The 12170-nt window shown below is 39.9% G+C and overlaps 1 protein-coding gene across 16 annotated transcripts in view; it reads right to left on the reverse strand.

Moving 5' to 3' along the window:
- The window catches only part of LOC133118954 (NACHT, LRR and PYD domains-containing protein 12-like), a 687468-nt gene that overhangs the window by 3417 nt on the left and 671881 nt on the right, over nucleotides 1–12170 (reverse strand). For all 16 annotated transcript variants that reach the window (XM_061229279.1, XM_061229272.1, XM_061229278.1 and 13 more), the window contains one exon: nucleotides 8773–8946. In XM_061229279.1, coding sequence (XP_061085263.1) covers nucleotides 8773–8946 — 174 coding nt within the window. The remainder of the gene's footprint in view (nucleotides 1–8772; nucleotides 8947–12170) is intronic.

Raw genomic sequence — 12170 nt, forward strand, 5'->3', positions numbered from 1 at the left:
AATTGCACATATCCGTACACACACACACGCACACACACACACACACACACACACACACACACACAAACCCCCCTATACACACACAAATGCACATACCCGTACAGACACACGCACACACACACACACACACACACACACAATTGCACATATCCGTACACACACACACGCACGCACACACACACACACACACACACACACACACACAAACCCCCCTATACACACACACACACACACACACACACACACACAATTGCACATATCCGTACACACACACACACACACACACACACACACACACACACACACACACACACACACACACACACAAATGCACATACTCACACACACACACAAAATCTCCTACACACATATGCACGTCAACTAACATACACAGAACCCCCTACACATATACACACTAACATACACACATACAGTGCATCCAGAAAGTATTCACAGCACTTCACTTTTCCCACATTTTGTTATGTTACAGCCTTATTCCAAAATGGAATAAATGCATTTTTTCCCTCAAAATTCTACACACAACACCCCATAATGACAACATGAAATATGTTTTTTTATTTTTTTATTTGGAATTTATTTTTTAAAAAGAACTAAGAAATCACTCAAAAATCTTTTTGAATATGATTCCACAAGCTTGGCACACCTATCTTTGGGCAGTTTCGCCCATTCTACTTTGCAGCACCTCTCAAGCTCCATCAGGTTGGATGGGGAGCATCGGTGCACAGCCATTTTCAGATCTCTCCAGAGATGTTCAATCGGATTCAAGTCTGGGCTCTGGCTGGGTCACTCAAGGACATTCACAGAGTTGTCCTGAAGCCACTCCTTTGATATCTTGGATGTGTGCTTAGGGTCGTTGTCCTGCTGAAAGATGAACTGTCGCCCCAGTCTCAGGTCAAGAGCGCTCTGGAGCAGGTTTTCATCCAGGATGTCTCTGTACATTGCTGCATTCATCTTACCCTCAATCCTGACTAGTCTCCCAGTTCCTGCCGCTGAAAACCATCCCCACAGCATAATGCTGCCACCACCATGCTTCACTGTAGGGATGGTATTGGCCAGGTGATGAGCGGTGCCTGATTTCCTCCAAACGTGACACTTGGCATTCACGCCAAAGAGTTCAATCTCTGTGTCATCAGAGCAGAGAATTTTGTTTCTCATGGTCTGAGAGTCCTTCAGGTGCTTTTTGGCAAACTCCAGGCGGGCTGCCATGTGCCTTTTACTAAGGAGTGGCTTCCATCTGGTCACTCTACCATACAGGCCTGATTGGTGGATTGCTGCAGAGATGGTTGTCCTTCTGGAAGGTTCTCCTCTCTCCACAGAGGAACGCTGGAGCTCTGACAGAGTGACCATTGGGTTCTTGGTCACCTCCCTGACTAAGGCCCTTCTCCCCCGATTGCTCAGTTTAGACAGGCGGCCAGCTCTAGGAAGAGTCCTGGTGGTTCCGAACTTTGTCCATTTACGGATGATGGAAGCCACTGTGCTCATTGGGACCTTCAAATTTTTCTGTACCCTTCCCCAGATTTGTGCCTCGAGACAATCCTGTCTCGGAGGTCTACAGACAATTCCTTTGACTTCATGCTTGGTTTGTGCTCCGACATGCACTGTCAACTGTGGGACCTTATATAGACAGGTGTGTGCCTTTCCAAATCATGTCCAATCAACTGAATTTACCACAGGTGGACTCCAATTAAGCTGTAGAAACATCTCAAGTTGATCTGTGGAAACAGGATGCACCTGAGCTCAATTTTGAGCTTCATGGCAAAGGCTGTGAATACTTATGTACATGTGATTTCTTAGTTTTTTTATTTTTAATAAATTTGCAATGTTGTCATTATGGGGTTTTGTGTGTAGAATTTTGAGGGGAAAAAAACATTTTTTTTCTGTGAATACTTTCCGGATGCACTGTATGCACGTTGTGGGGCCCCTGCTCCTGCACTGTACCCATCGTATTTATAAAAATTATATGATGTTGTGTTTGTCGATTATTTTGTGATATTCTGTCTCTCAATGTTAAAATGTACCTATGATTAAAATTCTACACAGTTCCACTCTTTGTAAGTGGGCAAACCTACAGAATCAGCAAAGGATCAAATAATTATTGCTCCCACTGTACATACACATACACAAACCCCCCACACACACACATACACACACACACACACACACACACACACATAAACACACACACAAAGCCCCTACACACATATAGACACACACACCCACACACACATACACAAACCCCCCTAAAGACACACTTACATACACATAAACCCCACACACACTCACACTCACATACATATAGTGACCACCATAATTCATTGGACAGTGACACATTTGTTATTTTGATTTTGTACTCTAGGACTGGTTTGAAAGGATACGATGACAATGAGGTTGAAGTGCAGACTGTCAGCTTTAACTTGAGGGTATTTTCATCCATATTGATATGACACATTTGGAAATGACAGCACCTTTTGTACACGGTCCCCCATTTTAAGATTCTACCAGTATTTGTTGAATTGCCTCCACAGATGTGTTTCAATAGGTAGGTATATTAGTTTGTGTCATTAGTGAATGCAGAAGACCCCCCGCACACGCAAACACACACACACACACACACACACACACACACACATACACAAACCCCCCTACACAGATATACACAAACACACCCCCACCCCACAAACACACACACACTCTCACAAAAACACACCCGACATCCCCCCCCACACACACACACACATACACAAACCCCCCCAACACACATGAACACATACTGTGCCATCACACACAAACACTCATACACACATACCACCCCACCACCACACACACCCCACAAACACACAGTCACTTATCGACCCCCCACCCACAAGACACACACTCACATACTGACCCCCCACCCACACACACCCACACATACCCCCACACACACTCATACACACACACCCCTTGAATACCTGCATAAATAAAACTAGAACGTTATGCCGTGGTCTGGGTGAATACTCTTTTCTGGATGGCATTTTGCCCCATCCGTCACCCTCCCCCTACCTCTCCTTGTGCTTTCCTCAGAAGATTATAAAAAATAAATACAATAATCACAATACAAACACAAAATAACATCTTCGATACGATATATACTTCGATTCTAATATATTGATTGAGGTCCACTGACTGAAGTTTTTCTATTTGTATCTTCCTTACTGAGTTTGCTAGTTTGCCAATCTGCCGCTGTTAGTTCTCTAGTTCTAAAAGCCACTGCCTTCAATGTGTCACAGACCTTGGAGTATTCAGTGACTGATTGTGGTAGACCTGCACCGTCTACAGCATATCCAATGAAACTGTTACTGCGGAAATCCACAGAATTCCACAGAATTCCACGGGAGAATGACTCCCTGTGGAATGCCGCAGTTTGGCACTCATTTTAAATTACTTTAACTGGAAACTCTCGGAACAAAAAAGTTTCTTTGAAATATTTAAAACTTAAAAATCCTGAATTTTAAATCCCTCATTCAACTGAACTGTGATATTCTGGATTATGTACTGTAAAAATGTTTACGGAGGAACATGTTCTTAGAAATGGCATTTACAATTGTTCATTTATCAAAATGGGTGAAATAACTGGATAGAAATTACCCTGTAACATTACTCCTCCTCATGCTTCATGTCTTGTTCATTTCTGTTGCCTTATTTATCAAACGTGAGCCAAACAAACTTGACCATGAATCATTCGGAAATGCATTGACACAAATGAGAGATGTATCAAAGCTTTCCGATGTTTTCTAGTAGGATCAGATTCCATGAATGCTCTAAGCTGTTCGTATTGTGTGGAAATGAAAGCACACAGTTCTAAAGCATGTTTTATGGTTTTATTGTTCCATCCATTATTCATATTTTATTTGAATTTGCAGTGGCAAAATCATTTTAATTTTGCCAATAAGCCAATGGAATATTCAAATTATTCATCATATAAAAACAACTGGATTCAACATTAAAATGGGTGATGATTAATTTGGGTAATCCTGATGAATTAATTCTTAATTGGAGTTGAATATGAATTCCATAAAACAAGTAAATAAAGTTTGCTATAAATAAGGCGCACCCGTCATAGCTTAGACAGTCCAACAGAGTGCGACATGCAACCAAAACTCTGTCTGCCTGACATTTAGCAGGTGTGTCTCTGTGTGACTGCGGTGCCCGTTACACCTGTCCCCGGCCTGAAAGGCCCAGCCCAGACCCAACATCATCGGCGGAGGTAACCACTCCACCACCTGTCTCCCCTGTCCCCGGGAAGATGCCTAATCCTGACCTAACATCTTCATCTGACTCCGAGCCAGAGCCAGAGCCAGAGCAGACCACATACAAAAAGGCCAAAATATAAACCAAAGAAGAAATATAGCCAAAGAGCTACCTTTTACTAAACTTAAGTCCCAGATCATCCTTATGAAAAGGAACAACCCATTACAGCAATGAAACTGCCTGTGCCCAGTTCATTGGGGTGATCGCAGAAACATTTCTGTACAAATCACAGATTCAATGTCATTCATGACTGATGGAGAAACAGACATTTCCACTAAGTGTGGGAATGTGAGATCGTCTAAAGCCGCATCTTGTACAACGGGAGACCGGCCAACATATTATTGGCCACATCGAGGTGGAGCATGGCCATGTTATACATAGTAACCCCAGCTCAACTCAAGCAGAAATAAGACATGCAACACATTATCATAGTCATCATTCAGATATGAATAATATATGATTGTGATTAAATAAGCATCTGTAGGGCCCTAACTATGGAATCTGTCATTTCTTATATTCTATTTAATTTTTTCATGATCATGTTCTCTGTTTTAAAGCCATATTGTCCTGTGGATGTTTACATAAAAACTTGTGCAGTGGCTTAGGGAGATCACCACTATCTCTTAAAAGTGGTTAGACATGCTGTCCCACTGCAACATGTCTGGTTAGAAACACAAGAGGATGCCACTGAATTCAACACTTAATTTATCACTGCCACAGTTAGCACACACTTTCAGTTTGAAGATGTGGTTCTGAAAAGGATAATTATCTAACCTGGTAGCATTATGTACATGTTTAACAAGCACAAATATGGTTATAACATGTGAGACATTATAATCTAATATCAATAAACATGATCCATCCACCTCCACACTGTATTAGAATATGGACACTTAACCATTCCACAGTCAACACTGCCCTCTGCTGGGTTCAAGGAGCGACATTTCTCACACCTGTTGGCCGACAAAAACGGTTTACAAAATTGGTGAAATAAATGACAAGAGACAGGAAGGAAGTACATATAAGGATTGGGAGGCGGAGACAACAAATGGAGCACAGGTGAAACAAACAAATGAGTGAATGGAGCAGGAAACAGGCTACGGAAAGCACAGAGGTAACAAAAGCTTTAGTCTTCCCCGGCCTTGACATTCCACTGCTTCTGACTTGCTGCATTAGCAATATAGAAAGGCGAAATTCACCTTGGTTCTCCACAAACGTATTGGATTTACAATCTTGCATATGCACCTGACCATCAACTGTTGGAAATATTAAGTTCCAATGTAATACATCATATAATTGTATGGTAATATGTATTTAATATGCACTCATATCAAAAGCCATATTAATGTGATTGGTAGCCATAAATATGAAATCAATATATGCACTAAGTTTTATTAAGACACTGGTAGTTATACTGCATCCTTTTTACTGTTTGTATGCACTTCAGAAAAAGACCACTAAAGGGCCCTCTGGAGCTGGAATGGTCCGAGAGGGGAGCAAGGGTTTCAGGTGTGGGTCCTGCGGGCCCTCGAGGAAATGGTGGAGGGAACATGTATTTTAGAACCACACTGATTCCACAATACTAAGCACAATTGGTGCCAAACCAATCAGAGTTGACTTATCTTCATCACGTATTGAGAAATCATTTTGGCGGGAGGTAGACGGACAGCTGTGGGGCGGGAATAAGCCCGTCTGAAACTGTATAAAAGATGGTGTATAGCTGAATGATGTGAGGTCACTCTGCAGAGTTACCTCGGCTTTATGGTCTGCGTGAAAAATAAAGTCTGATATTCAGGAAGATCCTGCCTCATCCTTTTTATTAAAAGTCTAAATTCTTCAAACCGGTGCACTGCTACAGGAAGAAAATCCTAGGGTTACAACTGTATACAACTATATTCAGTTGTCAGTTCAGTCCTTCAGTCCTTTATTTATTAAAAAATTGTTTTGCAGCATATGATTTCATAATAGGTATTATAGGTTTCTAAGGGTGCAGACACTGATGCTATAATACTTCACAAACATTATATCACTAATACAAAATAAAAAATATAAAATTATTAAACCACATATGTCATAACTCATAAACCTCCCACCCAAAGCTCATGCACACATTATGCAGCTTGCTGACACCCCCAGACCTATTGTCCTGCCTACTACTACTCAGACCTCTTCACAGTAGTGACTGATGGGCCAGTTCTTACACCTAGGTCACTTCTACATCTACACTGGTTTCGTGTTTCATTTGGCTGTTTGCTTCTGCGTCAACACAAACTGGAAAGAAAGGAAAACCATATTTGGATACATATTTCCTGTCGCAGTGGGTAATCTGGTAACCAGAAAACAATGACAGTGTTGGCTTCTGCTTTTGGATTTCCTCAAAGCAATAGAGAGAGAGCTGTGTCAATGGAGGGTGAAAACACTGGGCGGTCATGTGATTCATGTAGGCTTCAAATAGTTTCAAATATCATCGGTTAACATTAAATGAATGAGGAGACGTAATTTAAGCAACATTAGATTCGATTAGATGCCATGCATTACATTTTATTTTTTATTTTTTATATTACAGATTCTACAGGTCACAAACCTAAACAGACAACAAACAGAGGGCTCCACAAAATTTAACTGCTGGACAACAATAAACGGTGACAAAGTAACAAAGACATGTATGTGTGTGTTATTTAAAATTAGCGATTTAACTGTTAGGGCGTGAATATGGAGTGGATGTGTTGCGTGTGTTTGCCCTGGGAAACGTGAGCTAGCAGCAGGGTGTGCACCCCCAAACCGTATGATTATGGCGGTTTGGTGTAGGTTTTTTTAGATTCATTTATTAAATAAACCAAAGACCTCATGCGCAATAGTCGGAAATGATTGAAATAACATGCACAACTGTAGCAACAGTAGGCTAACAAGCGCTTGAACTTTTTAAAAAAAACAGCTCCAAGGATAAAAGTAAAATACACTTAAAGGCTGATGTATTGGATGGCTTTGAATTATCTCGGAAAGTAAGAGCATGCCGTTTGTCTTTAATTTAGCCGAACATTACATTACATCTCAGTTATTTAGCTGACAGTTGATTAGACAAAGCAGGAGCCAATCCCGTGGATCAATGTGGGGCTAAGGGCCTTGCTCAAGGGTTCAGCAGCAGCACGGATCTTACTGCAGCTTCACTGGGGCTTGAACCACCAACCTTCTTGATCCCAGTCAAGCAACTTAGCCACAACGCTATAGGCTGCCCCCTAAACTCAGGCTGAAGTTTTTGACTGGACTGTGATTAACTCATCTGTGACTAGCTGCTAAATCATCCCCAATTTGAAACATTACAGTGGATATACGGGTCGGAGTGTAGGTTTAAAAGCACACATTAATTAAGCAATGAGCTATGCAGTTCAGAAGCCTGCTTACGTGTAGGTCTTGCTGTACAAAACTGTAGAAAAGCAGAAAAGCACGAAAACAGGGAAACCACAAAGATGCCAAAAACAGGGACCACCTCCAAATCAGTGCAAGTAGGCAAGAGCACACAGCCGAGGAATGTCCAAATGCCAGCCCGACTTGCTCATCCTGCCAGCTGAGTGAATGGCTCTCGCTTGTCCCGACTGCAGAGCTTCTCTACTCTAGCTCCCCAGTGGTGAAACAACCTCCCCATTGCTATAAGAACTGCTCACTCACTGCCCATCTCTTCCTCACCTCTTCACACTGTACCTCGACTCCTCTGCGGGAGTCAGCTCATCTATTGTCACTTATCTTCACCAGTCTCAGACTTTAGCCCCGTGTTGTATTATTATCTACTTTAATCTAGGACTTTCACATGTGTATTTGTCTCAGTACTGTAGTTCCTGACCTTATTACTTACAGGCCTGGCCTATCTACCTTGCGTACTAGACTTATGTTCATTGCTTTATAACCGATCATATGCAAATTGTACCTTATCGGACCTGTTCTGTCGTTGGTTCTATGACCCTGATTTGACCTGATTTGAAGTGTCTGCTGAATAAAATGTAATGTGATGTTTGCGCAGAAATCACAGAATATGTCACTTCCATGACAAACACACAGCCATAATTATTAATATAGAATATCATTATTTTACTATATTATTTTATATTATAGCCTACTATATACTGTAATATAGAATGATCTTATTCTTCTTGTGTTTAGAGTTGGAAACGAAAATGGAAAGGAAGTCTGTGCACCTACATAATCCCCTTCATAGATAAATCATGCTGATCATTGCATTACCCATCTCATATGTACTACAGATCGCTTCTTGATCAAAAATTCTGTGAGACCACAATCTCCTCCTTCTCTGCCTGTAGTTTTAACTTATATTGATTAAAAAGCTGAAATGCTACTATGTAAATTCCCCACATTTATTTTGAAAACGCACCTGCATTTTGCTTTTATTGGCCCTTTAAAAATGTTTACATTTCCAACCCCTCCTAAAGGGTTTGTGTTTGTACTCACCCCAGTCTCTGCAGTTTACAGTGTGGGTCCTCCAGTCCAGCAGAGAGCATTCTCACTCCTGAATCCTGCAGCTCGTTGTCTCTCAGCTCCAGATCACTCAGCTCTGAGTGAGGAGAACGCAAGACTGAGGCCAGAACATCACAGCAGCCTTCTGTGAGATTACACCAACCCAGCCTGTGGAGAAACCACATACACATGGACACATACACATACATTAAAATTCACTGGTGATTGTAATAATGCTCTCCTTGGCAGTTGATTATATATATATATATATATATATATATATATATATATATATATATATATATATATATATGTCATTTCCTATTTGCCTTTGCATCCCTGAGTGCTACATACAAAAAACAGGGAGAGGATTGTGTAAATTACATTCATAAATTATTCTTAAATTATTTCAGAAATGAATCCACAAAATTCTAAGGCAATTATTTAGCTTCATTAACCAAGAAAAGATAAAGGTTTGGAACCTACTGCAAGGATTTAATTCCCAAACATTTTCTCTATGATGATCACATATGAGACAGAATCTGATTTGCAAACATGAATTTAATCTGCAAACACAAGAAACAGTGTTCATATGATCACTGTGGGGATCCTCCGTGATATGTTCTTTGGTCAGCAAACATACATTTTCAACATTCATCATTACACATAAATGGATAAAAATAACTGTTAATGGACAGTTATTTTTCTGCTAGTCTTGTAACCATTTATATAAGGGATAGGTCTGGTCCATTGTCTCCATTGGTCAGTTTGCGTCCAAGCCGTGCCAATATCCACGATGTTCACAAATCTTCTAATTTTACTCTGCGTTTAGATCACCGTTATCTACTTTGTAACCTAAATTAAGTTCATGTTATTTCAATAACTGCACGTTATCTGAATGTGTCCAGATACACGTTTACACAAATGACTTGTGTCAGTGTCATCAGGTGTAACGTAAAGTAGCAAGCTTGTTAAAGTTAGTGCAGTGGGGATACATTATTGTAATAGCATTAGCAATACAGTTGATTATCAACCAATAAACTACTGTTCAGGAAGAATACATTCACCATAAAACATAGTTCCATTAAAGATACATTCACATAAAGTTTGTCTTGTCTTTCTTTTGTGAACATTTTTAAAGATAAATGTAATAATTGTCGTATAAAAGTGTTATGGAACTGATACCTGTGGTATATCGTGGATATTGACACAGCTAGGGGGTGTAAATTGCCTAATCAGCTTACCAAGTAACTGAAATATGATGACTTCTTACTATTCTCGCCATTCATATTGAAATATCCACTTAGCTAAATTAAAAACCACATTCAATTCAAAATTACGTTCTTCTTATCTGCGGCCTAAGTGTGACAGTAACCATGATGACATTGTTTAAAATGTGGCGGAAGAGTTGGTCGGTTACCGCGGCTGTTCATTTTATGAAAAATACAATTGTACACAGCTTATAGCCATTACTTGTCAAAAAACGTTCGCCGCAAATTGTTCCCCTCCACTGTTGTTACTGTTGTTGGCTTTCACCCAATTGTGAAAGCTAGCCAAACGAACATAGCTTAATGTTAAATTACCTCATGAAGTCTAGCACTGTCACAGACAATTAATATATGCACCGGTAAATAAAATAAAATACCAGTTTTAGCTGTTGTTTAAATTCCATGTTTTTTTTTTTGTTTTGTTTATTTTCTCTTGCTGATACATATTTGTTTATTTTACATTTGCAGCATATGAATTGCATTCTATGTCTTATTCATTATGTGCTGATTGGTTAATTGGAAGTGACGTCATGTGGGTCAGGTTTCACACGGACACATTTATTGTTGCACGCTTCACCTGAGGGAGACACTTAAGTATGGAGGACGCTTTGTGACATATTAATAAATAAATCCTTCATTAAATCCATCAATAAATACTTCAATGTATTCATCAATAAATCCGGAAATAAATACATTTATTTATTTATTTTTCAGCTTTATTGGACAGTATAGTATAGAGAGACAGGAAGAATGGGAGCGAGAGAGGGAAAGACATGCGATTATGCAATTATGATGTACTCACACATGGACTCCTGTGATAACGTTGATCTTTAATTTCGATGTCACTGAGCGTTTACACCAGGCACATCATTCTTTAGTTTACATCAAACAGTTGACTTGCTTATTTATGAATAACAAAGACTACCTACGGACTATGGACGACGGTCAAAAGCTCTATGCTTCCTTGGCTGCACACGCATTGTCTGACTAGCCAGAAAGGTTCCGTGTTTAAATTCTCGCACATGCGCAGAAACACATTCACATCAAGTAGTAAATTGTTATATCAAATTATCGATATAGGCATACAGCACAAATTAAATTATCTGTTCCCTTTATATATGCAAAGCACTAAATATTCAAAACACAAAATCCATTCAAATATAGTTTTCCAGTATGTTCGCAAACATTCTTCATTTTTGTGGCTCAGACTGTTCATATTTATGGACCGTCTGAAAGGTTGCTGTCAAATAAAAATAATAGCTTTGATTAGAGTTCAAATAACGTGTTGAGGGCCAGGAGGACGTGAGCATACGATCAATTTTATCAATTGATGAAAAATAATAATAATAAAAAAACTTCTAAAGGCAATTAAACGCCTAGAATCAAAACTAGATACTGAAAGCTCTCACATATGTAACCCTAATCTGCCTTATCTGGCCCTGGGTTTATTGAATGTGGCAGATGTTGAAGTCCACTAGGGCTCAATTTAATGAGTTAAGTACAGTTGATTAGATTAAGCAGGAGACAATCCTCCCCTGGAGAAATGCTCAAGGCCCAGCGGCTGTGTGGATCTTATTGTGGCTACACCAGGGATCGAAAAACCGACCAATTTCGAGTTTAGTTTTAAACAAAAAGAAAGATATTCTTGCATGTATGTTGTTGGCACATTTGATCAGTTCTGGGAGCTAAAAAAAAACATGTTGTTGAAATGTTTATGCCGTGCATGACTACAGGTTAAAAGGAGGGGGAAAATCTGATGTAATTAATCCGTACATTACCACTGTCTGTTGGAGCAGAAGCGATCTTCGTGCATATGAACGACAGCCTGAATTCATTTGTTGGGCAGCCGTAATGCCAATTGAGATCCATTAAAAGTTTGTGTGCATCACTCGCAAATAAGCATTGTTATCTCCAAACAACTTCAGCCTTATTAACTTAGTAAACACCTAGCCACATCACTAAACTTGTCTTACAAACATGAGTTGCTGAATTTACGGTGAAGAAATCGATTAGCTGTTGAAAAGTTTCCTCAGCTCTCTCCTAATGACGCCGGCTCCATTTCTCTCACCATTTTGTCTCCCCCAGAATTATGGGAATGGTAGTTTTGTTCTATGGTTTAACTAA

The sequence above is a fragment of the Conger conger genome, chromosome 19 (assembly GCF_963514075.1).
Source record: "Conger conger chromosome 19, fConCon1.1, whole genome shotgun sequence".
Lineage (NCBI taxonomy): Eukaryota > Metazoa > Chordata > Actinopteri > Anguilliformes > Congridae > Conger > Conger conger.